This window comes from Mesoplodon densirostris, chromosome 1 (assembly GCF_025265405.1).
Source record: "Mesoplodon densirostris isolate mMesDen1 chromosome 1, mMesDen1 primary haplotype, whole genome shotgun sequence".
Lineage (NCBI taxonomy): Eukaryota > Metazoa > Chordata > Mammalia > Artiodactyla > Ziphiidae > Mesoplodon > Mesoplodon densirostris.
This window is the reverse complement of record NC_082661.1, coordinates 41,722,406-41,748,394: the sequence shown is the minus strand read 5'-3', so window position 1 is coordinate 41,748,394 and position 25,989 is coordinate 41,722,406. Positions and strand designations below refer to the sequence as shown.

Below are 25,989 nucleotides of genomic sequence, written 5' to 3'. Positions count from 1 at the left end.
AGACAGGCAAAACTAATCAATGATGGTTGAGCTCAGAATAATGGTCATCTTTGACAGAGGAGATTAACTGGGAAGCGGCACAGAAGGGCCTTCCAAGGACCTGAAAACATACTGTAACCTGATCTTGGTTACATGGGCATATAAATAGATAAGCATGCATTGATTTGTACTCTTAAGATTTGTGCACATTATAGTACATATGGTATACTGCAATAAAAAATGCTTTTTAAATGTTATACCCAAATTAGGAAGTGTCTAACTTAATTTTTTCTCCCATCAAAATACAGAGGATCTGTGAAAACCTTCTTTACGCATCTGAAAACCCAACATGAAAAGAACACTTAAGACCAACCCACAAGCTTTCCTTTTTAAAGCTGCATATCAGTCTCACTCCTCTCCAGGATCTTTTCCTGACACTAACCATTCTCCACTGTCCGAGGGCAGTACGATTAGCACGTGCGTGGAATTCACAGCAAGTGCACATAAGTAGGTTGAAGTTGTGTTACCACCATTCTAAGTCTTTTCTTATTACATCTACCCTGTCCCCTGGTCTCGCAGAACCAGGAGTCCTTTTCTTTTTTTCTCTTAAGTTTATTTATTTATTTGTTTTTATTTTTGGCTGCATTGGGTCTTCATTGCTGCACATGGGCTTTCTCTAGTTATGGCGAGTGGGTGCTACTCTTCGTTGCCGTGCGTGGGCTTCTCATTGCAGTGGCTTCTCTCTTTGCAGAGCACTGGCTCTAGGCACACAGGCTTCAGTAGTTGTGGCACGCAGGCTCTAGAGAGCAGGCTCAGTAGTTGTGGCGCATGGGCTTAGTTGCTTCGTGCCATGTGGGATCTTCCTGGACCAGGGCTCAAACCCGTGTCCCCTGCATTGGCAGGTGGATTCTTAACCACTACGCCACCAGGGAAGCCCAGAACTAAGAGTCCTTTAATCTCAAGTAGAGAAGTCAATGGTTGACAGCATATGACGGCCAAGAGTGTGGAAAGATTTAATATTAAATAACATGGAAAGATGTAATGTTACATTAACAACAACATTAAAAGCTGTGTACACATCATGAGCACAATTAGGTAAAACTTTCACATGAGTAAAAAAATATAACTAAAATCCTCAAATGCTGACAGCAGGTATCTTTTTGGAAAGTAATATTCTCTCATTTTTTAGAATTTTTATAAAATATGCTTTTTTATTAATGTATAACAGTTAAAATGGAATAATTTAGAAAAGCTATATTTTTAAAAGGTATTTGAAATCCATATAAAGCTATCTCCTATTCCTCAATTTTCATGATTATGATGCCTTTAATTCTCAGTGCTTATGAATTTATTCTCAACTTCATCTCTCCCCAAGTTATGGCTTTTTCCTGGTGTATCAAAATCTTTAGCTAAAATGATATTCCAGTGTGGTTCATTCACTGATTCTGTCCTAAGCACAGACCTTCAGCTTCACATAAACTCCAGATCTGTTCCAGTGTGCTGGGAGACTACTGACTTATTTCCCTGGTTTGCATTCGGCTCCTTCATCAACATCCCATTTCAACCTCAGGCCCACTTACTCCCCTAGACCATACTGTTTTTTCTATCATCCCAAAACACTACCTGTTTACTATACTGCACTCAAGTTCAACTAATTCCAGAGAGACCAAATTAATTGGTGTTGATGGCAGCAACAGACGAGCCAGGCGACAGCAGGACAGGGATATAGGCAGGTTGGTGAAACAAAATATCAAGGTATACATGGACATGATGGAGCTTGATGACAAAGACAGTACTGAAGGGACTTATGGATGTTGGGATTTCCACAGAGTAAACACCTAGAGCTTGAATAAGCAAGATCAAACATGTGGCTCAGACAAAAAGATCAGAAAAATAATGTCAGCCACAGAGTCCTGAAGTACTCAGGTCTAACTCTATAGTATATTTGTTAATTCTAAAATCTGCTTTGAATAATTCTGTCTTAATTTGAGCCTAAGAACCTTAAGTATGAATAAAGTCTGCCACTTTTCAGAAAAGGAAGAGTAAGATGCACTAGTACTTAAGTCCACTACATTTGTAGTGGGCTAGGGTCTTTCCAAAGAGTGCTTATATGTCCAAAGAAGGAATTAAGTTTTCATCTTAGGTTAGGGCATTAATCTAAAAATAAAAAGGCATTTTCACTTTATTCCTTTATTGACAATTTATAAAATTTTCTGAAAGGAATCCTCTGTTTACTTGGAAGAGAGAAAAGTATGAAAAAATATAATCAGGTTTTTGTTAAGTTTATATGGAAAAAAAAACTATTTAAAGAAGTTAATCATGTACTTTGAGATGCCAGAGCAATTTAACAAGAGCTATGAGGAATAATTATTAGTGGGAGGAGCTTCAAGATGGCAGAAGAGTAAGATGCGGAGGTCACCTTCCTCCCCACAAATACATCAGAAATACATCTACACGTGGAACAGCTCCTACAGAAAACCTACTGAATGCTGGCAGAAGACCTCAGACCTCCCAAAAGGCAAGAAACTCCCCACATACCTGGGTAGGGCAAAAGAAAAAAGAATAAACAGAGACAAAAGAATAGGGACGGGACCTGCACCAGTGGGAGGGAGCCGTGAAGGAGGAAAGGTTTCCACACACTAGAAGCCCCTTCGTGGGCGGAGAGCGGGTGGCAGAGCAGGGAAAATTCAGAGCCACGAAGGAGAGCGCAGCCACGGGGGTGCGGAGGGCAAAGTGGAGAGATTCCCGCACAGAGGATCGGTGCCGACCACCACTCAGCAGCCGGAGAGGCTTGTCTGCTCACCCGCCGGGGCGGGTGGGGCTGGGAGCTGAAGCACAGGCTTTGGTCGGAGCGCAGGGAGAGGACTGGGGTTGGTGGCATGAACACAGCCTGCAGGGGGTTAGTGCCCCACGGCTAGCCGGGAGGGAGTCCGGGGAAAAGTCTGGACCTGCTGAAGAGGCGAGAGACTTTTTCTTCCCTCTTTGTTTCCTGGTGCGCGAGGAGAGGGGATTAAGAGCACTGCTTAAAGGAGCTCCAGAGACGGTCGCGAGCCACGGCTAACAGCGCGGACCCCAGAGACGGGCATGAGACGCCAAGGCCGCTGCTGCCGCCACCAAGAAGCCTGTGTGAGAGCACAGGTCACTCTCCACACCTCCCCTCCCGGGAGCCTGTGCAGCCCGCCACTACCAGGGTCCCGTGATCCAGGGACAACTTCCCTGGGAGAACACACGGCGCGCCTCATGCTGGTGCGACGTCATGCTGGCCTGTACCACCGTAGGCTCACCCCGCACTCCGTGCCCCTCCCTCCTCTCGGCTTGAGTGAGCCAGAGCCCCCAAATCAGCTGCTTCTTTAACCCCTGTCCCATCCTGATTGCCACAGCAGTCAGAGAAGAAGAAAAAATAAAAGGAATCCAAATTGGAAAAGAAGAAGTAAAACTGTCACTGTTTTCAGATGACATGATACTATACATAAAGAATCCTAAAGATGCTACTAGAAAACTACTAGAGCTAATCAATGAATTTGGTAAAGTAGCAGGATACAAAATTAATGCACAGAAATCTCTTGCATTCCTGTACACTAATGATGAAAAATCGGCAAGTGAAATTAAGAAAACACTCCCATTTACCACTGCAGCAAAAAGAATAAAATATCTAGGAATAAAGCTACCTAAGGAGACAAAAGACCTGTATTCAGAAAACTGTAAGACACTGGTGAAAGAAATTAAAGATAATACAAATAGATGGAGAGATATACCATGTTCTTGGATTGGAAGAATCAACACTGTGAAAATGACTACTACCCAAAGCAATCTACAGATTCAATGCAATCCCTATCAAACTACCACTGGCATTCTTCACAGAACTAGAACAAAAAGTTTCACAATTTGTATGGAAACACAAAAGACCCCGAATAGCCAAAGCAATCTTAAGAAAAATGGAAATGGAGGAATCAGGCTCCCTGACTTCAGACTATACTACAAAGCTACAGTAATCAAGACAGTATGGTACTGGCATAAAAACAGAAATATAGATCAATCAATGGAACAGGATAGAAAGCCCAGAGATAAACCCATGCACATATGGTCACCTTACCTTTGATAAAGGAGGCAAGAATATACAATGGAGAAAAGACAGCCTCTTCAATAAGTGGTGCTGGGAAAACTGGACAGCTACATGTAAAAGAATGAAATTAGAACACTCCCTAACACCATACACAAAAATAAACTCGAAATGGATTAAAGACCTAAATGTAAGGCCAGACACCATCAAACTCTTAGAGGAAAAACATAGGCAGAACACTCTATGACATAAATCACAGCAAGATCCTTTTTGACCCACCTCCTAGAGAAATGGAAATAAAAACAAAAATAAACAAATGGGACCTAATGAAACTTAAAAGCTTTTGCACAGCAAAGGAAACCATAAGCAAGACGAAGACAGCCCTCAGAATGGGAGAAAATATTTGCAAATGAAGCAACTGACAAAGGATTAATCTCCAAAACATACAAGCAACTCATGCAGCTCAGTATCAAAAAAACAAACAACGCAATCCAAAAATGGGCTGAAGATCTAAACAGACATTTCTCCAAAGAAGATATACAGATTGCCAACAAACACATGAAAGAATTCTCAACATCATTAATCAGAGAAATACAAATCAAAACTAAAATGAGATATCATCTCACACCGGTCAGAATGGCCATCATCAAAAAATCTACAAACAATAAATGCTGGAGAGGGTGTGGAGCAAAGGGAACACTCTTGCACTGTTGGTGGGAATGTAAACTGATACAGCCACTATGGAGAACAGTACGGTGGTTCCTTAAAAAACTAAAAATAGAACTACCATATGACCCAGCAATCCAACTACTGGGCATATACCCTGAGAAAACCATAATTCAAAAAGAGTCATGTGCCAAAATGTTCATTGCAGCTCTATTTACAATAGCCAGGGCATGGAAGCAACCTAAGTGTCCATCAACAGATGAATGGATAAAGAAGACGTGGCACATATATACAATGTAATATTACTCAGCCATAAAAAGGAATGAAACTGAGTTATTTGTAGTGAGGTGGATGGACCTAGACACTGTCATACAGAGTGAAGTAAGTCAGAAAAAGAAAAACAAATACCGTATGCTAACATATATATATGGAATCTAAAAAAAGAAAAAGACAAAATGGTCAGAAGAACCTAGGGGCAAGACGGGAATTAAGATGCAGGCCTACTAGAGAATGGACTTGAGGATATGGGGAGGGGGAAGGGTAAGCTGGGACAAAGTGGGAGAGTGGCACTGACATATATACACACCAAACGTAAAACAGATAGCTAGTGGGAAGCAGCCACATAGCACAGGGAGATCAGCTTGGTACTTTGTGACCACCTAGAGGGGTGGGATAGGGAGGGTGGGAGGGAGGGAGATGCAAGAGGGAAGAGATATGGAGACATATGTATATGTATAACTGATTCACTTTGTTATAAAGCAGAAACTAACACACCACTGTAAAGCAATTATACTCTAATAAAGATTTAAAAAAAGAATAATTATTAGTGATAGAAAAATTCTCTCTTTTCTAAAAAGCTTGATTTTTTTTTAACTCGAGGATCTCTCTTGTCTTATTAGAGAGCTTCAAATTGAAGTAAAAATAGTTTAGTGCTAGAGAGCCTAATTAACTAGCCATTAGAATTCTGAGAATCAGAGCTTAAGTCATCAAGAGTGAAGACTGAGTGAACTGTCATTAGGGAGACAATACATCCTTAAACTAGGCTAAATGAATGAAAATTGTTTTCCTAGAGTAGACTCCAACTTTCATAGATTCATCTTATTTCTTATTCAATGCAAAAGGTCACTTTTATGTGTTAATATAGGTAACAAAACCTCATTTGGGTTAATTCTGCACATCCAATATAGAATTCTTCATTTTGCCAGGTGGTCCTATCATTACTACTAAATACTTAGCACACTCTTCACCTTTTGTATTAAGTGTCTAAAAGTACTTAAAATATGAATTTAATATTTTTAACATAGCAGAATATATTGGTTTTAATCCACCCTTTTGATCACATGTTGTTTGTACCAAAACACCAAAAACTTTACCCATAAGAAGCTACTGACTACTACTACATCTGAATGCATTTATTTATTGAGGGAAAAAGAGGAGGAGGAGGAGGAGGAGGAGAGGAAGAATAGGAGAAAGGTGGGAAGCAAAGAAGAAAGGGAAGAGGAAGAAAAGGAGGGAGAAAGGGAAGGAGGAAGGGAGGAAGGAAGGTTCGCTTAACGCCATTTAGAATAATATTCACTAACTTCACTAAAAGACCAGTCAATAACTTCTTGCTGGTTAGGGTTTAGCTACTTTTCAGACTTATCTGTTGGATAGCCTTATAGTATGTTTTCATATTTTTATCCAGGCGATACTGGAACATAGAGTAACAATAACAACAAAAATCTCTCATTCCCTGTAACTCCCCTGTCTCTAACACCAGGACATAATTTCAGCAAACAATGCTACTTCTAAGTATACAGAGTTCAGAGTGCATATGAGCAAAAGAGAGATGAAATTTTTAACAATTCAGAATTCTCTGCAACTAAAGTCCTTGAATTTTAATATGTTCCTTGTATTGCCTTAAATCTTGGCCTTGTCTGTGTTAAATTTACTCATGGATTTAATTTCTTTCAAAAAATAAAACAAACAAATCCATCCTCTGAGGCAACTTTAATTTATCTCTGTTTGCACAACAGACCAGAGGACTTAAGGAGTTTTTTCCAAACATGGAATGCAATGTTTACCCATTGGACCCCATCCAGTAAACTGAGAAAACAGAATTTCTTCAAAAGTACTGAATAATTTTAAACCCTATGTATTTATAGAATAACTGAAGTTACACTGCTTAATTGGAATCCTAGGCTTTGACATAAATATTCTATCATTTGTTGTATACATACAAATTTTAAAATACTATGCTTATCAGGAGATTTCAAAGAAGAAATATCCTCTCCCCTCTGTTTTTAAATAACTCTTCAAAACCTCACGATTCCTTTCATATATGGATAGATGATTACACACAAATTAATGTTAGGAATTTTTTTCAATGGTTGAAATGCATCAAGAAATGAATTTCCAAATAAATTTCATCATTATTTATCCTTGTGACTTTTTATTTTAATATGTTCACCAATTGGCTCTTTTCTTCTATATATAAAAAATAATAAATACTCATCCATTTATCTCCTGACATTATCCATTTTCAGGAAGTTGTCCTGATGTGATCAAGAGAACAAGGACTTTGGGACCGGGTCTGGTTTTGAATCCAGCTGTGTGATGCTGGGAAAGCTTATCATTTTCATAACTCCAGTTGCCTCCTCAATAAAATGGGAATAATGCCAACTCCCTCAAAGAATCCCGTCAAAGGTAAGTGAGATAATGTGTATAAAGTAGCAGGTGTGGGCTGTTTTGTTCTTGTTTCCTCCCTTGTCTCCACTGCTCTGAAAACTCTCACTGTGGGGGAGTGATCAGAACCCAGCCCGTCTTTCTGTTACCAGACATCATGCCAGCTGCTCCCTCTCATGGCTTCCCATTCCAGCGCACTTTCCCTACACCTGAGGCAAAGCAGAAAAGCAGGACTGTCTGGCTTGGAGATACCCTTTCTGCTTAACAGCCAGATTCTAAGCTTAAGAGGTCACCTTGGTAAAGTCATATTGGTAAATAAATTATGACTTACTTTATTCCAAGCAAACAAACAAACAAACAAACAAACAAACCACACACACCACACAAACCCTAGAAACAGAAACTATGAGTCATATTTCTCCTTATTCAGGCTTTTTCTAAACAAACTGATGTATTCTCCTCTTCCCACGACAGATAAAACATACAAGCTGAGACACATACTTTGTCTAAATCACCCGGATGTTTACTTTGGCCCTCAACAGAGTTTCCTCATCCACACTCCAGATTCTCAGATTTCTCTCCAGCTGTGGGGAAGTAGATTTCTACATCTAGTGGAGAAATCTAGGTTGCCGGGATCCAAGGAGCTCCTCGTCTTAGTTTCCCTAAAAGCTCATGGATTCCTTTTGAACTTGTTCATTACAGAGTAGTTCTCCTGATGGAAAACAACTCCCTCCCAGATGCACCAATCATTGGCATACAAAACATTTTAAAAAGATAGGACAGTAAGTAGGCTCAGTATGAAAGATACAGAAATGAAATAAGCCTCTAATATAGTATTGTAAATCAACTATACTTCAATAAAAAATAAAGAAGCCTCACTACAGAAATGATTTATAAAGATCAAAACTACAGCAATAAAATGGAAGAATATTAAACTGCTTTATCACACTGTTTTAGTTTTTTAAACCCCAGAGTATTGAGAAACTATCCTAGGAACGTGATGGAGGAAAGTCAGCCTATAATCCCCAAAGGGACACATCCTTTCAAGCTTAGACTCAGGAAGGAGCAGCATAATGAATCAATGTACTAAGTCCCTTAGTTGGGGCCTTGTCTTCCTCAGACCCAAACAGTACTTGTCTGTATAAGACTCATTACTTGACTTAAATGGACAATTTTAGCCACAAATACCATAAATCAGATGTCTTATTAATTATTTGCAAGAATTAGAAGGAATTCACACATGTGGAGGTGAGTATGCCTATATGTAAGCATTGTAGATGAATAATTTTAATCACTATATCATTATGCAAATATCAGATTACATTTTCTTTTTAAAAAGGATCAATATGGAGACATTTGTGCAAATGCTAGATGACAGCATGAAATTAATGGCCACTTTTACATTTATCTGCTCCTCTGTTACCTTTAATGAGAATGGATCTGCTACCATGAAATGGGCTGTAAGCAGGCCAACTTGAAAATGCTGTGAGAAAGTGCCTCTTTATTCGTCACATTATTTGCCATCAAATTAAAACTATGCCAGCTTTGCAAAGCTTAATTGTAATGCAGGTTTCACAATCTTCTAGAAAAGCTCTATTAAAGCTCAAAGCTTATGAGCTTAAAAGGTCTGTCACCTATCCTTTGAAAATTTTTTAAAAAGGTCCAAAATCCCTAAAACTATTTCCATATGCACCTTCTTTTGCCATCTCTCCCTTTAAAATCTAGGGAAAGTGGGATCGTGATTTTGCTTTTCCACAAATGTGATCTCAACAAGTTGATTAGACTATGTTGTCCCCTACATAATTTGTGCCCAAAATGTAGCATCATGATTTCTTCAGACTAAAGTGTACCAAAATACTCCATCAATAAATGTCCAAATAGTGCAATTCCTTAAAGAAGTTCACAGAACTCAGCTTAACTAAGCAAGGACAGGTCCTGCCTAAAGACCACCATCTGTGCTTGAAGAGCTCCAGGCAGGAGGGTAGAAAGGAGCTTCAAGCCACAGACACTTTCCTCTGATGCCAAAAGACACTGACCCTTAGTTCTTGGTCATTTAATATCCATTTTAGTAATAATGGTGCCTGCTGACATACAGGTGGTGGATTTCCAAACATCACTGAGCCTAAGGAATTCTAAGACATCATCACTTTTATTCATCACCATTTAAAGTGACAGCTCTTATGCTATCACAGAGCATTTATTTCTAAGAACATATCCTCAGGGGTGGGAGGAAGGAAAAAATTACTGAGGTTTGGGGAAAGGGCAATATTAGAGAAAAAAATACAGTAAATGGGAAACCCAGATACAGCAAGGACAAAGTCAACTACCCAAATCTCCAGGCAAAGTAAATGTAAATTTGTTGAGGAGGGCAGCAATGGGTGGGAACTAATATTTGAGTATCCAGCAGTTACTGAGGTAGTATGCGACCAAGTTTAGATCGGTTCTGGAACTACTGGCTTTACCCCTAACCAGCTGTGGAACTTTAACTCTTTGGCCTCAGTTTTCTCATCTGTAAAATGTAAATGCTAGTACTTAAAGATTTTTCTTGAGGATTAAATAAGTTAATACATCTAAAGTGTTTTGAACATTGCTTAGCACACACTCAGTAACTGTTTGCTCATATTATCATATTTTGTTTATTCCTAATTATAATCCTTCATTATGGGAGGGTATCCTATTTTTGGTTGTAGAAACTGAGAGTCTGTTTAAAGAAACTTGCCTAAGATTACATACCTATAAGATGCTGAATCCAAAATTTAAACAAGTACCCTTTTCATAACAAGTCATACAAACATTTAAAATATTTGAAATATATTTTCTACCTTCATCTTATATTCTAGATCAATGATTTCCAAGAGTGGTCCCCAGACGAAATGCATGAGCATCACCTGAGGACTTGTTAAAAATGTAAATTTCCAGACCCCACCCCACATCTGTCATTCAAAACTGATATTACAAGGGCAGGTATAAGCAGTTACTTTCTCTTCCTATGGACAATATAGCAATCTTAGTAGGAGTATTAAAACATATCATAGAGGAATTGTGAAACACTGGAACATGTGTTTAGTCAAGATCATGTTGAGTTATATGCTGGAGGTTTTGAACAAAAGACAGTTGAATTTCAGCTTTACGTGAGGGCAGAGAGCTGGATCAGTATATAGTTGACCCCAGAACAGCAGGGATTTGATCTGCATGGGTCCACTTTCATGAAAAATTTTTTCCATAGTAAACACTAGAGTGCCTCATGATCTATGGTTGGTTGAATCTGAGGATGTGGAATGGCAGATATGGAGGAACCATGGATACAGAGGGCTGACTGTAAGTTATACTCAGATTTTTGAGTGCATGGGGGTTGGTGCCCCTAACCTCCACATTGTTCAAGGGTTAACTGTACTACCAATTGTCCATGTGACTTTGGACAACTCCTATAACCAATCTAGGCCTCGGCTCTCTCATTAGTGAAATGAGCAACCTCTCATATCCCTTACAAGTTTGTATTCTACTCAAAGAACTCTAAATCTCTCCCTATGTTTTTATAAATATGATAAACAATAAAAATCTGAGAAACAAGGTGACCTGTTGTATTGAATTATAAGAAAATGAAATTTGGGCGTTTTTAAACTGGATCAGAGAAGGAAAAACTTGCAAGGCATTTAAAAATTTCCTTACCCCAGGCCGAAATTAAAAACATATAGAGTACAGAAAAAAGTCTATATATCAAACTAATAATATAAAGTACAGAAAAAAGTCTATATAATATCAAACTAATAATATAAGTATGTTACCTTCGTGGAGTGGCAAAAAGAAAATACCACTAACCCACCCTCATGTTAAGTTTACTATAGTGAGAAGCTTCATTAGAAGCTGTGAATGAACTGTGAACTTGAGTCCAGGTATGGACTAAGTTCTAAGTTCTGTTTCTAAGTGAATGTGAGCTTATTTTGGCCTCTGAGACTCAATTCCTTCACCTATAAAATGTGCACAGAGATGAAACTATATCTTGCCTTAGATTTTTCTAAAACTAAAATTTAATCATTACTGATGTATGAGACCAGACATGAAGATGCATCATTATATAGGCTAGGCTGCTGCTAGTGACAGGTGTGGTCAAAACTACCAGGTGAGAGAAATGTAAAGCAATTAAAGACATTTCAGGAAGGCCAGTCTGGGATATAGGCTGAAGTCATAGAGTCAACCCCAAATGAAATTATCCACATAGTGAAGGTCATTCTGATACCCAAAGGATAGAGTGAAGTTTCTAGAACAAAGTCATATTGCTTTTTTTAAAGGAATCACTTACTTTTCTAATATGCATATGTAAGTAACATTTATTTAATTATATGTTAGATGTATATACAAGTATTATTGTTTTAGAGAATAAGGGGGAATAACAAACTAGATTGGGGCTTACTCCCTAGGAATGGACATACGGAATAAGGAACCGTTACACAGCATCAAAATGTATACCAGGGCTTTCAATGAGAAAACTGGGGCAGAAGGCTTAATCAACAGAGTAGTTCTATGATTTGCCAAAGGCCTACTCCTCACCTTGACACTTTGTATGTGGATGCTGCTACGGCCCTCATAGGGAGCCATTAGCTTTGGGCTTTGTTATAAATTAGCTTCCAGGGATCTGATCAGAGATCCCTGGAGAAGATCCACTCTTCTGCCCAAAGAGGGCCAAACCACATGACTGATAGTTTTAAAACTGAAAACTACCTCCAAATTCCTTAACGGTTGGAGAGTCAGCTGAGAATCAAATAGGTAAAGAACTTCAAAATCCCTAAACTTTAAAATTCTATTTATTGAGAATACAACATGAAACTTGGTGGCTAATACTATTAATTTCTCTTTCAACCTAAGGAAGGTAAATCAGAAATTTGTAATTGTTTGAGAGAGATCAGATTCTTTTTTCTGCCATAATGGCACACCATTTCCAGGGTACTACACCATAGATCACCCTAGAAAATGTATCCATTCACAGGGAGAGGAGTCTCTTAGGAGGATCTCCATTGGGAGGGAACACAGCATATAAGGAAATGAAGGCTCACCACGTGACTAGAGCAAAGAGGGAATGAGAAGACAAGGAAGGAGAAGATGGAGTAAGATGAACCTCGGGAGGTCAGCAGTAGCCAGAGGAAGCAGGGCTTTGACGACAGTGCCAAAGACCTACTTTATCTTAGGAATGAGCAGTAGTCATGGCAAGGTTTTATGCAGAATGATGATGCGAGCATATCTGCCTTACCAAAAGATTCCTTAGTGGATCACGAAAAGGTTTATTTGTGGGTCGACAGGCTTGATTGAGTAGCTTAAATTCCAAGCAGTCCCTGCTGTGTCTGATTTGTCAAGGAGGCATTAAGATAAATAGAGGTTCAGCATCATCACAGTTTGGGGCCAACAGAAAACCCAGTTCCTTCAAGCATATCCCAGTGGTCACACAGCTGCATTCTAATGCTCCTCTGGATATAGATGTCTGTGCCAACAGTAGCACAGAGGATATGCTCAGAACAAAGCAACACAAATTAATTCTGGCAGTTAACTCTGGCAGTTATTTTTCAAAATCCAACTGCAAAACAACAGCATTTTTCAGTAGCCAAAGAAGATAGAAAATGCAGCTCACAAAATCGCTACTGGACCTGTAGCAATCGTACCTTGCTTAGCAGCACTGCCCCTTAAATATATATGTATATATATATTTTGCTATGCTTGCATAGGAACATCTGTGTTTACATCAGGGAATGTGAAATTTAAGCACAAAAGAGAAACGACTAAATAGGATTAAGAACCAGAATCACGGTTTGATGTGGAGTTTAATAGCAAAGAGGAGGCCAGACCACATGACTGGTGGTTACAAAATGAGTAAACACACTGGAATGAAAAAAACCGACTTTAATAAAGAAAAAGCCTTGCATTTTGTCTGTGCACTTACATGCCTGATGTGTCCCCTCCTTTTCTCACCCTCCAAATTTACTGCTTATTTAGAAAAGTGAAGTGTGGTATGGAGAGATGAGCAGTGATACAGAATCACTCCTCTTTTAGCCTGTCCCTACCCTTCAAAGTCCTACATTAGGAGGGAATTCCAATGTACCATAGAGAACCTCACTGCGAAGAATTCTGATGATTTCTAATACTATCTGCTAGAGTTTTAATTTTTCTGATTGTATCACATTGCTTTAACTCCTTAACAAACTATAAAGTATATGTATCTATAGTAGAAAAATTCAGATGAAAGTTTTATTTAGCAAACATATTAGAGAAAAACACCCCGCCATGCGCATACACACAAGCGCACATGCACACACACACTGGCTGCTACAGAGGATTTAAGTATTAAGTCTACATTTTTATGATAAAGTCTTTCTAAACATGAAACCATAAAGTAAAAAGTTGGCTGATTTAACTACATAAACTTTTAAAGCTTTTATATAATGTAAGAGTGGTAAGCAGAATTTTAAAATCAACAATAAACAGGGAAATAAAAAATTCTGAAGTTATGGTAGAAAAGTTTAATTAATTTTGGTCATCTTAGTTTGACAAGATCTACATTTCCTTGGGGAATATTATGTCATCCCAACAGCCTTGCAAAATAAATGGCAGCAAGCATTAACCTGGGAAAGTGAAGGAGGAATGATTACTCACTCTTAGTTTCACAAGTATAATAGCACAGGGCCCAAGATTAGAAGATCCCTATACTTGGTTTCATACTATGCCACCAATGTCTTGAAATTTTTCACAATTTTTGCAAAAGGAGCCCTGAATTTTATTTTCCAGTGGGCCCTGCAAATTACGTACTTGTCCCACACTTACTGTCCTGTAAACTGCCTGTCTACAAAGTGGTAAGATGTGTGCCAAAGAAGAATACCAAGATGCTTAAGAAATAGCTCTAGTCCTGAAAAGTCTGTAGTTTAAAAGTAGAGATAAGTTTAGCAGTGAGATTATAATAAAGTAGAAAATAACACACATGGTAGAAATGAAGCTCCAGAGAAGAAAGAGATTGTTTCCCAGTAGAACCATCAGTATCTGTGGAAAGGGCAGCTTTTAGTTGAATATAAAAAGAAGAGAGAGATTTAAACATTGACAATGGGGGAAAAGGCAACAGAGGCAGTGTGCTATATAAAAGCACAAGGTCTGTTTGGGCACATGGAATCATTTGGTTTGCCTGGGGCAAGAAGAAACCTGGCTGAAAAAGCAGGCTGCCATTGGCTGTGGGAGGACCTTGAATACCCAGCTAATGATGCTGTAACTAATTCAACAGGAACTATGAGCCACTGAAGCATTGTAGAAAGAGAACCAGTTGGTCACAGTCATAATTTAGGAAGATTAAAGCTGGCCCCAGGCAACAGTGGTCATTTGTCACCTCTCTGGACTCCCAGCCCTCTACTACATACACAAATGATGTGGACTTGCTGTTTTACAGAGTGGCCAGATGAAGAGTGACATCAAAGTCAGTGCCTGTCTCTTTTAGTAAATCAGTTAAACTCCACTTGCTCTAAGGTGACCAACAAGAAATGTTTACGCAGTCTAAGAGAACCAACTTTTATTGTTTAAGGTTTGAATTGTCAAAATAGATTACAAATTTGGGCATCTCTGAGAAAACAAAAATAAAAGTATATCCAGGGTCAATTACACACACACACACACACACACACACACACACACACAGACATCTACAATTTCCTGAAATTGTGCCTCTAAAAAAGAGTTTCTGTTGGAGCCATGAAAGACAGCATTGGCACTCATTCCATTTCCTTATGAAAACTAACTTATGGAAGCTGAAGCCAGCATCATAAATACCCAGCTCTTAGGTATGTGAGATAAATAGTTAACTCTGTTCCACATACAAGCATTTCACTGATTACCAATTGGGATCTTTCTCTGTCAGGGCTGCATCACAAGAAATCAATAACTTGTACTTTAATAAAGGCTTAAAAATGAACATTCACTCTGTCTCTTTCTCTGTCTCCATTCACATACACACATCTATGTATCAGCACACATATCAACATATATATACATATATAACATACACAGATGGCACCTGAATAATTTAATTTCCTCGCAAACTATACTAATCTTCAAACAGAAGAAATTCATATTTCCACTTCTGTTTCATTCAATCACCTTTAGTAAAAAAACCAACACCTTGCCAATAGAGTAATTTTTTTAAATATGGTCTCACCTGATGTCATATTTGAATTTTATTGCCCTTTTACCAGGAATAAAGAAAAAATTATGTGGAAATAAAAAATGTAATCAGAAACAATAAGTTAACCAAAAGAAATACCCAAGTAAGGAACAGTAAAATTGCATTTAAGAAAATTCAATAGATATCCATTAAGATTTTTCCATCACTGACACAAAATATGATTTTTTGACTCCATTTAAACCATTTCTCCACCAAAAATAAAAAGGTCAGTTTAACATTCTAGCACTCAAAAATGAAATCTTAATTGGTGTTACACTCCCATTTAGCTCACATACTCTGTACATCACTATTTAGTGATGGTTCTGTTTCAAAAGAAAAATTATACAAAATAACTATTTTTCAAAAAAAGTCAAAGTTGTCAATATTCTTTTTAATGATAATATATACTCTTTAAAATAAAATAAGCATAGAGACAAATGAATTTCAGTGACTATCAGTATATTCCTAAGAAACGAAAGCTGGCATTTTATTCCAATTCCTATGGTATACTGAGTTATTATGATAATATATAATATCAGGAAAAGAAAAGCTTTTGATACCTCAGAACTGCAACATAAAATGAATTTAATTTGGGAAATTAAATTCAGGATTAAAGGATAATAAACTTCTTCTTGGAACTTTTCATCTTAGTCATCTGATCTTTAATACAGAACCTCACACAGAGATGATTCAGTGTTATACTGTGGGTTGCTTTAGAAGAGGCAAATATATTGATCAACAGTTAGAGATGGACTCAATATCCTTTTTGTTGTCATTGTTCCTGCAAATGCTCACTTGCTTCTCTCCTCTGTGCTGCTCTCCTCTATGACAGGATGTTGTATGAAACTCTGAAGTTCTGACTTAACCAACTATCATGAAATTTGGCAGCAGAAATAGAAAGAAGCCAGTCCAAAGTCTTGTACTTCCACAAATTTGTAGGCTAATAAGACTGAGATAAAGGCAAAAAGTGTTCCCTGGGCTGCATTTCAGAGGAAGGTTGAAAAGACAATAAAACACTCTCAGGAGAAAAGAAAGCATCCTACCTTTTTAAAAATTCCATATACTCGGTATGCTTGATGAGTCCTGTCCTCATCATTATTGTTTGAAAACATTGTCGATCAATGGCCCAGAGTTTCACATTTACAAGAGCTGCAGAAAAAGAAAAAAAAATAGGAAAAAAAATTAAAGAATTTCAACAGTGAATTATAATGTGCAAAAGCAATGAGTTATTCAGTGGAATAAAAATGATTAACCTTGGTTTAAAGCTAATATCATAAAGCTATCCTATTTAGTTAAGAAGGCAAGTATTCTTACAGACAAAATGTAGTTCATAATTTTCAATACTAGTATTAATGTCTATAAGGAAGATTCCTGTTGCTCTTATGTCCTTAAGGGATGAGACAGTCTAAGAACACATTGAAAGTATTTAGTAATTTCAAGACTATATACAAAGGAAATCGGATGAAGAATAAGAGGTTCACAAGAAATAACACTGCCTGGTAATTAACCAGAATGAGGTTAATGACCCACATGATTGATCATATTTTAATTTAAAAAAATATAGGTGAAAATTTAGTTTTCAGGTTTAGGGGTTAACTTTAGGGGTTAACTTAATAGAATAGAAATAATAATTACAATTAAATTGTAACCTGTGCCCAAAGTTACCATATGAAGTTATCAATATATTAGCTATGTTTGTTGAATTTTAATTTCTCTCACATACCACTGTCTTTAACAATGAATGATTAAGTATTGAAACTGAATACCACAGAAGAGATCACTATTCGATCTATTAAGCACATGACTAAAAGACAAGTTTTAGAAAGACTGATGTTATAGCATAAGAGAACAAAATATTAAGATAAACTTAGGTTTTAAAAGAGTACACTAAAAATGTTGGTAATTGAATCTGTGTGATGGGTATTCAAGAAGCATGTTTTACTATGCTCTCTATTTGTATGTCTGCAAATTTTCATAATAGAAATATTTTAGGTTAGCACATGAACTAAAAAAGACAATTCATACATAGTACCCATGGAGTATGGGGTAGAGAAGGGCTGTGCAGGGGTTTGAGAAAGACCAGTTAATGAGGCTGAGGTATAGTTTAGTGATCCAAAAACAAAAATGGACGAATGCAGTTCTCTCTTCTTCACAGTTCTCAGACTAAGCCCAGTGAATGCAATAGATCAAGATTTGGGTATAAGGGAGAGGAGAAAATGCTCAAGTAATCAGGCCATGTATGTGCCTTGCAGGAGGATGCTAGAAGTAATCCACAGAGGAACAGGTGAAAAAGATGATAAAAGGAATATTGCACTCTAAAGCAAACCTTTATCTTTGAACTTTACCTAATTTTTCCTTGCAAAATTGTTTGAAGCTAAAAAAGAAAACATGACTTCTCCCTTGGCCAGCTCTTTACTGGAGAACAAAGATTGTCAGTTAAGTAGAAAAAGAACAAAGCAGCAAGGACCTGTGTGTGCATGGCTCCATTCCAAATAGACTTCAAAAATCAACCTTCAGCAGAAAACAATGCTCATCTCACATGTATTCTCCAGTCACATTCTAGTTCCTCTGTTGAATCCAGGCTCCTTTCCAGAACACCTGTTTACTTGAGACGAACCATAGAACTGGATGATATAGCCACAAAGGACTGAGAAAATCAGGACAAGATTCATAAGAAGTAGACCCTTAAAAAATGATACGGGACTTCCCTGGTGGCGCAGTGGTTAAGAATCTGCCTGTCAATGCAGGGGACATAGGTTCAATCCCTGGTGCAGGAAGATTCCACATCCCACGTAGAAACTTAGCCTGTGTACCACAACTACTGAGCCTGTGCTCTAGAGCCTGCGAGCCACAACTACTGAGCCCACATGCCACAACTACTGAAGCCTGTGCCCCTAGAGCCCATGCTCCGCAACACGAGAAGCCGCAACAATGAGAAGCCCGCGCACCACAGCGAAGAGTAGCCCCCACTCGCCGCAACTAGAGAAAGCCGCAACAAAGACCCAATGCGGCCAAAAGTAAATAAATTTATTTTAAACAAGTGATAGGAGTTGAACGAGGAGAGAGACACAAAGGGTAATCAAGTGGGGAAAGTACATAAACAAGAGCACAGCTGGAAGTGAGTTTGGGCTGCGGGAGTCCAGTCAGGGATAAAACAGACTGCAATGGTTGAGATTTCTATAAGGTTGCTACACAATTTGAGAGTAGGTTGATGCGGGGCCCTGGAAGCCAGGCACAGGAAGCAAGGATTATTAATTTGATGAACAACAGAAAGCTACTAGAGATCTTAAAAAGACAAAAGAAAGAACCACAATTTTAAAGGATATACCATGGGGATATCAAAAAAAAATTAAATGCTTACTAGAAAAAAAAAGTATTTTCTATATTCATCATTTTTAATGGTTCCCAGGTGTTTCCAGTATACAGTCCTCCTTCCAAAGGACCAATTAGGATATGCCAACAAATTTTATTTTAAAAATAGCAGCAATAAATAGTTGTATTATACATATTTTTAAAATGCACAAAGGCATGATTAAAAGCATAATGTCAAGGTGAAATAAAGCATATATACATTTTAAGGCTTTGCCCCACAGAAAAACATCACATCCTGGTAACAGTATATAAAAGCTTCTATTACAATCTCGTAAATCGAAAGATATCATAATGATAGCTGAGAAAGACTAATCTAGGAGGGACACACTGGATTCAGAAACACTGGGGTCAAGCAGAACACAGACCAACACTGGCGCCATCAAACTAACACTTTTTGTACAAACCATAGGGCACAGTAGTTAATATGATAAAAGCTCAGTGTGAGGAAGATTGTTCTAATAATACATTGTGTGCACAGATTCAGACAAGGAGTAAGGAGTGCCAGGCAGAGGCCACAGTAATTCAGGAGTGAAGTGAGGAGGGTCTTAGTGAATAAGGCAGCAATGGGAGTAACAGCAGAGGCTTGGCAGGGTGTGTGTGTGTGTGTGTGTACCAAGTTACCTGCAGCATTATTAGTCTGAGTTCACATTTCAAGGCCAGGCTCTGTCTCTTGTCTCTCCTGATAAACAACCTTTTTGTCTTACAGCTATAGCTTTTTCTGTGTCATTTACTGGCATTTTGCACATGTTACCAACACGGTCAATTATCTCTATGTCTATATTACGTTACCTCAAATAAGTTTGTACTACATTCCCTCAGAGAAAAGTCCCTGTCTTGTTTCCTCTAACTTCCCCCAACTCAAGAAACTTGCTTTTTATTTGATAAACACTGGGTATCATTGTTAATTAATGTAATTTCTGTACATGAAGTTCACCTGCAGAAAATATATATGCCTAGTCAGACTCTAAGGTTACATTAAAATGTCTAAACTGAATTTATTAGATATCATAATTCATGTGTAGAAAAACGATCTCTGAAATTAAGTTCACAGAATTCAGTATTTTTGTTTTATCTTCTGATTTCAATAGCCCATGTAAATGGAATGTCTGAGTAAAACTGTGTTCCAGATATTTTGCATGATAATCAATATAGCTCAATGAAACTTCAAGTTTGTCCATGACCTTGGGCAAGGTGCCAACACCTTTTTTATATGCTGCCAATATGCATATTAGTGAAGTCAGCATTTTACAAGTGGGCAAGCATGACTAATAATCACCTTGTAATGTTGTCAGAAGTATGGTTATATTGGAGTTGTGATTAACATCCTGCTTCTTAAACAGCCTGCTGGAGTATATGTCTGTTGCTTCCATAACTTAGAGAACATTCAAAAAATCCATTTACCTTTGATATTAAGTGGTATATTAATCTCTGTAGGGGATAAGCACTTCAAATAAAATTCCTGTGATTTTCACAATGATTACTGTTGTTGAACACATAAGTCTGAAGAGTGTAAAGCAGAAAAATGGTTGGGAAGGGATTTTCCTTTTTTTTCAAGTATGTATCTAAAATTCACTATTGGAAACATTTATCATTTTTCAGGTTAAGGCCAGATTGAACTCTGTGGAAAAGATACAAGTTACCATTGCTCTGGGATCTCTAAGTGTATGAGTACATTAAGAATACCTTTAGGGCTTCACTGGTGGCGCAGTGGTTGAGAGTCCGCCTGCCGATGCAGGGGACACGGGTTTGTGCCCCGGTCCGGGAAGATCCCACATGCCGCGGAGCGGCTGGGCCCGTGAGCCATGGCCGCTGAGCCTGCGCATCCGGAGCCTGTGCTCCGCAACGGGAGAGGCCACAACAGTGAGAGGCCCACGTACCACAAAGAAAAAAAAAAAGAATACCTTCACTGTAGGCAAAAGTTGACCTTCATTTAGGGGACACCAAGATTATAGAAGAATGAGCCATAAAATTGTGCTAGACTATGAAACCACAAATCTGGGTTTGGCTTAAATTCTCCTATTGGGGAATTCATCTGCTGCCCAATTTGAATTTTGGAAGAATACCGAGAAAGCATATGTAGGTATAGAGCACTTATAGACTCAAATAAGTATTCTGCCCATATTTATTTTACGCCAATCTAGTTGACACTGTTGCTATATATAAGGGACAGAAAACAAGGTGACGATTCTTGCCCTCAAGAAACCTGCAATCTAGTACAGAGGCCGACAAACTTTCGTTCCTGCCAAATCTGACCTATGGTCAGTTGCTTTCCTCACTTAGGAAATTCCAAGGATTTTAGGATCTCTGTGCCAGAAAAGAGATGGAGACCAATACACACTTATTATTCTCCCTCCTCCTTCCCACCATGCACACACCTAGAAAAGGCCACTTGAGGACATAATCAGGAGGAGGGCCCTCACCAAGAACTTCACCACACTGGCACCCTGAGGCTGAACCTCAAGCCTCCAAAACGCTGAGAAATCAGTGTTTGTTGTTTAAGCCAACCGGTCTATGGTATTTGTTACAGGAATTTGAATAGAGACACCTGGGGTCCATGGAGCCCCAAGCAGTCTGTGGATGAAACACAAAGGATTTGTGAATGTGAGGTGGGACAACAACATCTTTATTTTTACTACCCTGTTACTGAAATTTAGCATTTCTTCTATAAGTATAGGCAACAAACCACAGTAAGTGGTTTGTCAGCAACAGAAACCATGTCTATTTTTATATCATCCTACATTTGCTGCAGATATCTTAAATATAATTTACATTCATCATTATTTTGAACTTATGGTAGTTACTAGAGCTCTAGACCTCATTTTTAATGTATTATTTTATCACAATTATTAAATGTTTTATCATTGTATCTCAACATACATGGTTCTTTGTAATCCTGTGTATTTTATTTTATGCTTTTATAAACATTCTTAGATGAGTCCATATGCTTCAGAGTGACAAATAGGTCCATGGCACCCTTAAGATTAAGAGCCCCTGGTCTAAGTATCCTGGAGAAAGGATTACCTCAGAGAAGGAGACAGGAAGAGTGGTAAGGGAAGAGGTAATACTTTAGCTGGTCTGCATCCATAGGGACATACAAATTACTAAATAAGTATGGTTTACTTATTAACAAACAGCCACTTCCCTAAGTTCCCTGACTATTCCCAGCCCTCTGCCCAGGACTCCCAAGGATTTCCTCAGCTCAGCAAATAAAGGGTTAACACTGAGACCCACATATCAATATTCATATAATTTCTTTGCATGCCTCTCTTGTGCCTGGGATGGCACAAAGTAGAGCTCATCAAGTATTTTCTAAATTGCATTTTGTGTGTATGTCAAACATTCTGTCCAAATAAAATCTCTATTCTTGTACTTCATTGGAAAAATTACTCTAGACCTTCATAATCTCTTTTAGAAGAGAATGAGTTTTCAATTTGAGCTTTTCCAAGTGTCTTTCCCTAGCAGCAAAACACTGTTTGAGTTTTCTGACAAGGATTCCAGAGTGACCTATTCTTCCCCAAGTCAGCCCGTTTTTCAGGAAACATTCTCAGATAGTAGGTAGGTCTCATCTCAAAGCTTCTGCTGATCTAAACTGTGTGTGAATGAGCTAGAAGCTTTGGAGGGCTTGATGTGGGTGGAAGAACAAGACAGGTGTCATTAGCTTGTTCTCCTACTTCACCTTCAACATTAAAAGAGCTCCAGCTCATACCATAAGGTACTTTACTATATGCTCCAGGAATTCCAGAAACTCTATTTTTACACCTCACCTCACCCCTCATTTTCTTGAAGCTTGAATCATCTGTGATAACTCAGATACTTAGTGCTACAGAATCGGCTTACAAAAGACCTTTAGGGGGTCCATGAAGCCCACAATTGCTTCCCAACATTATTAAGGCATATGTTTGCCTAAAGCCAAATTCCAACTGCTGGAATGTTCTGAGACAAATGCTTCATAATTAGAAAAGGCCATTTGCTGTTTACAGTGCATCCGGAGAGCATCGATATCTCCACTGTGCAGACTGTGTCACTGTTAGTATGGGGGTTATATTTTAAACTTTCTTGCCTAGAAAAGTTCTCTCTTTAATGATATATATTCTATGAAGATGGTAGATTGTCAAGTTGGACATTGCAGGACTTCGCTGGTGAGCAGTGGTTAAGAATCTGCCTGCCAATGCAGGGGACACGGGTTCGATCCCTGGTCCGGGAAGATCCCACATGCCGCGGAGCAACTAAGCTCGTGTACCACAACTACTGAGCCCACACACCTAGAGCCCATGCTCCACAACAAGAGAAGCCACCGCAATAAGAAGGCCGCGCACTGCAACGAAGAATAGCCCCCACTCACCACAACTAGAGAAAGACCGTGTGAAGCAACGGAGACCCAATGCAGCCAAAAATTAAAAAAATAAAGATAAAATAAAGTTGGACATTGCAGATAAGAATAATCATGATTATAAGCTTAACAATAGAAAAATTACTTATCAGTATTGTCATGATGTGCATGTGTTGGAAAGAAGTTAGTACAGTGGGCTGCCCTTTAAGGAAGCCAAAAGGAGTGATAGTTATTTCTCTAAATTCTGCTCAACTTCATACCTTGAACAATGTAACTGGTAAGACCAAGTGCTAGCTTTCTGAAGATATTAAAACATTAACTAACATGATGATTTTAAAATTTAAATTCACTTTCAAATGTTAAAAATACTGAAAGGGCCAAATAGGTGGTAATTTATTTTTGTACAGATACACAAATAACAACGAGCATTATTTTGGTACCATTATTCAACATTTACTGTACAACATGATAAGAACTTTGTCTGTTTTATCTATTTATCCTATATTAATCCTATGAGATATTCTTGTCCCCTTGCTATAAATATGGAAACTGAGTCTCAGAGAAACTAAGTTACTGCCCACATCACACATACAATAATTCTAAGATTCAGTTTCATTCTGACTCCAAAGACTGGTTCTTTTTACTCTTGCATGCTTCTGAAACTGGGCTAAGGATATCTGCTTTCCTCACCCTCTTTTTCTGACCCACTTCACCACCCTACTTATCATCACTGAATACCACAGGAGCAAAAGGAATAGGAATTTGACTTTCATAACAGAGGTGGTGAAGATTTCTTGAAATTAAAACAGAAGCTTGGGCTGCAAGTTTTACCTAAAGTTTAAAAGCAATAGGAGGCTTCAAAAGTATTTTGTACCTGAGGCAGGTTCCTCGTGACCATCTTCTACCCCACCTCTCCCTCTCCTGGCTCTCAGCACCATGGCATGCCTAGCACACCCCTCTCCCTAACCTCCAGAGTTACCAGGAGCTACCTTCTGTCTTTAGTGGCCTTCAGTGAAAAAGCTCAAGAAGCATTGTGCTTCATTCTACAGGCTCCAGTTTTAATGCAGGGGGAGTCCCAGTGGTGTCAAAAAGTCATCTTTAAAAGTTAAAGTCATGCGAACCATCCTGAGGCCAGCTGACAGCAGCCACCAAGGGCAGCAGAAACAAATATATGTGAGGGCCAAGTGTACCAGAGCAAACTCCACTCATGCAGAACTCTAACCACATCTCCCTTCTTGTTTGCCAAAGCCCATAAACACCAAAACCTAAGTGCTAATTAGTAACAGGGACTGGGGATGCAAAACCTGGCCGTGGAAGCAGGGACTTCCCAGGTGTTACAGTCTTTCTCCTGGCACTCCTTGTTAAGACAATAAAGTATACTGTTGTAAACACCTATTAAACCAAAGTTCAATTATTTAGAAACCTGTAGACACCTAGTTCTATGTAAATCTGGTAGTGGGGGCTGGTGGTTGGAGGGAGGGGTATAAAAATGAATAGAGAGAGAGATAAAGAAGCAAAGCAATCAACCTCAGGTCATCTGAAACAACCCTGACATGAAGCAAAATATCAAGTATATCAGGAAAAAGAGCAGGAAGAAAGGGGGAATGAGCCTCCAGGAAATAAGTGGCTTTCTCTCTAACTCAGATACAAATTAGGGACCAAGAGTGAAAGAAGGAGCCAAAAGACCCCCAGATAATAATAGTTGTGAAGACCAAAGTGCTCTGAGTTGTCTAGTGAAGAACAGAAAAGAGTACATAATCACTTTGAGCTACTGACAGAGAAACAGTTAAGAAAGTGATAAACTACTCCAATCAGTCCTACAAGATTGATCTTCCTAAAGTACTGTTCTAATCCTGTTACTCTACCCACAAAATATTCAGTGGCTCTCTGCTGCCAATAAATAAAGCAAAACCTCTCCATCCTTGCTTTTAATCCATATTCAGTTTAAAGTACCTTTCAAAATTCATCTCACAATCCTCTACACACACCTTTTATTTTATCAAATGATTCTACTGTCAGGTTTCTAAATCCACACTTCTGTTCTCTGCCTTCAGGTCTTTGCTCCAATTATTTTCTTCTACTCATGACAATCCTAGTAGCCCTTCAAGACCCAATTTAAAGGCCACTCTCTCCATGAAGACTTTCCAGTTCACCCCAGCTAGAATTTCTCTATTTTTTTTCCTACAACCTTCTGATTTTGCCTCCTTTGTGGTTTTTTATCACTCTGACTTGCTTCGTAGTTATTCATGTACCTGAATCATATCAGTACCATACATGGTCCACTATGAATACTGTGATGCCTCATAGGATTCAACAAATGTTTTAGGGTAAATAAGTGACTAGTTTACAAGGGGAAAACAATCTGTGAAAAAGAAGAAGAAACTGAGGATATTCACTCTGGATAAGAGAAAGCGAAAACTCAGTAACTGTCCTAAAAGATTTGATGGCTTTATTAGACTTTAAGTCAATTCAATGAAGCTCTTTATAGTAGCATTAAGGGCTAGCCTGAAATCAAAAGTTGGGAGACATTTATTACAAACATTCTTCAGACATTTGAGAACTTACCATGTGCCCGGAACTATATTAGGCACTGGTGATACAAAGATAAATAAGATACATACCTTGTTCTCAAGTACCTCCTTGCTGCTGAAAGCTAACTTTCCTTACTTTTTCTATTTATATATTCACTTCTTTATTATTCCACCTTATGCTAATAGTCTTAATTATTTCACC

General features: G+C 38.4%; 1 protein-coding gene across 2 annotated transcripts in view; it reads right to left on the bottom strand.

Annotated features, from left to right (window-relative positions):
• Positions 1-25,989, bottom strand: part of PRKG1 (protein kinase cGMP-dependent 1) — a 1,262,482-nt gene that overhangs the window by 425,796 nt on the left and 810,697 nt on the right. For both annotated transcript variants that reach the window (XM_060102657.1, XM_060102651.1), the window contains exon 4: positions 16,598-16,703. In XM_060102657.1, the coding sequence (XP_059958640.1) occupies positions 16,598-16,703 (106 nt within the window). The remainder of the gene's footprint in view (positions 1-16,597; positions 16,704-25,989) is intronic.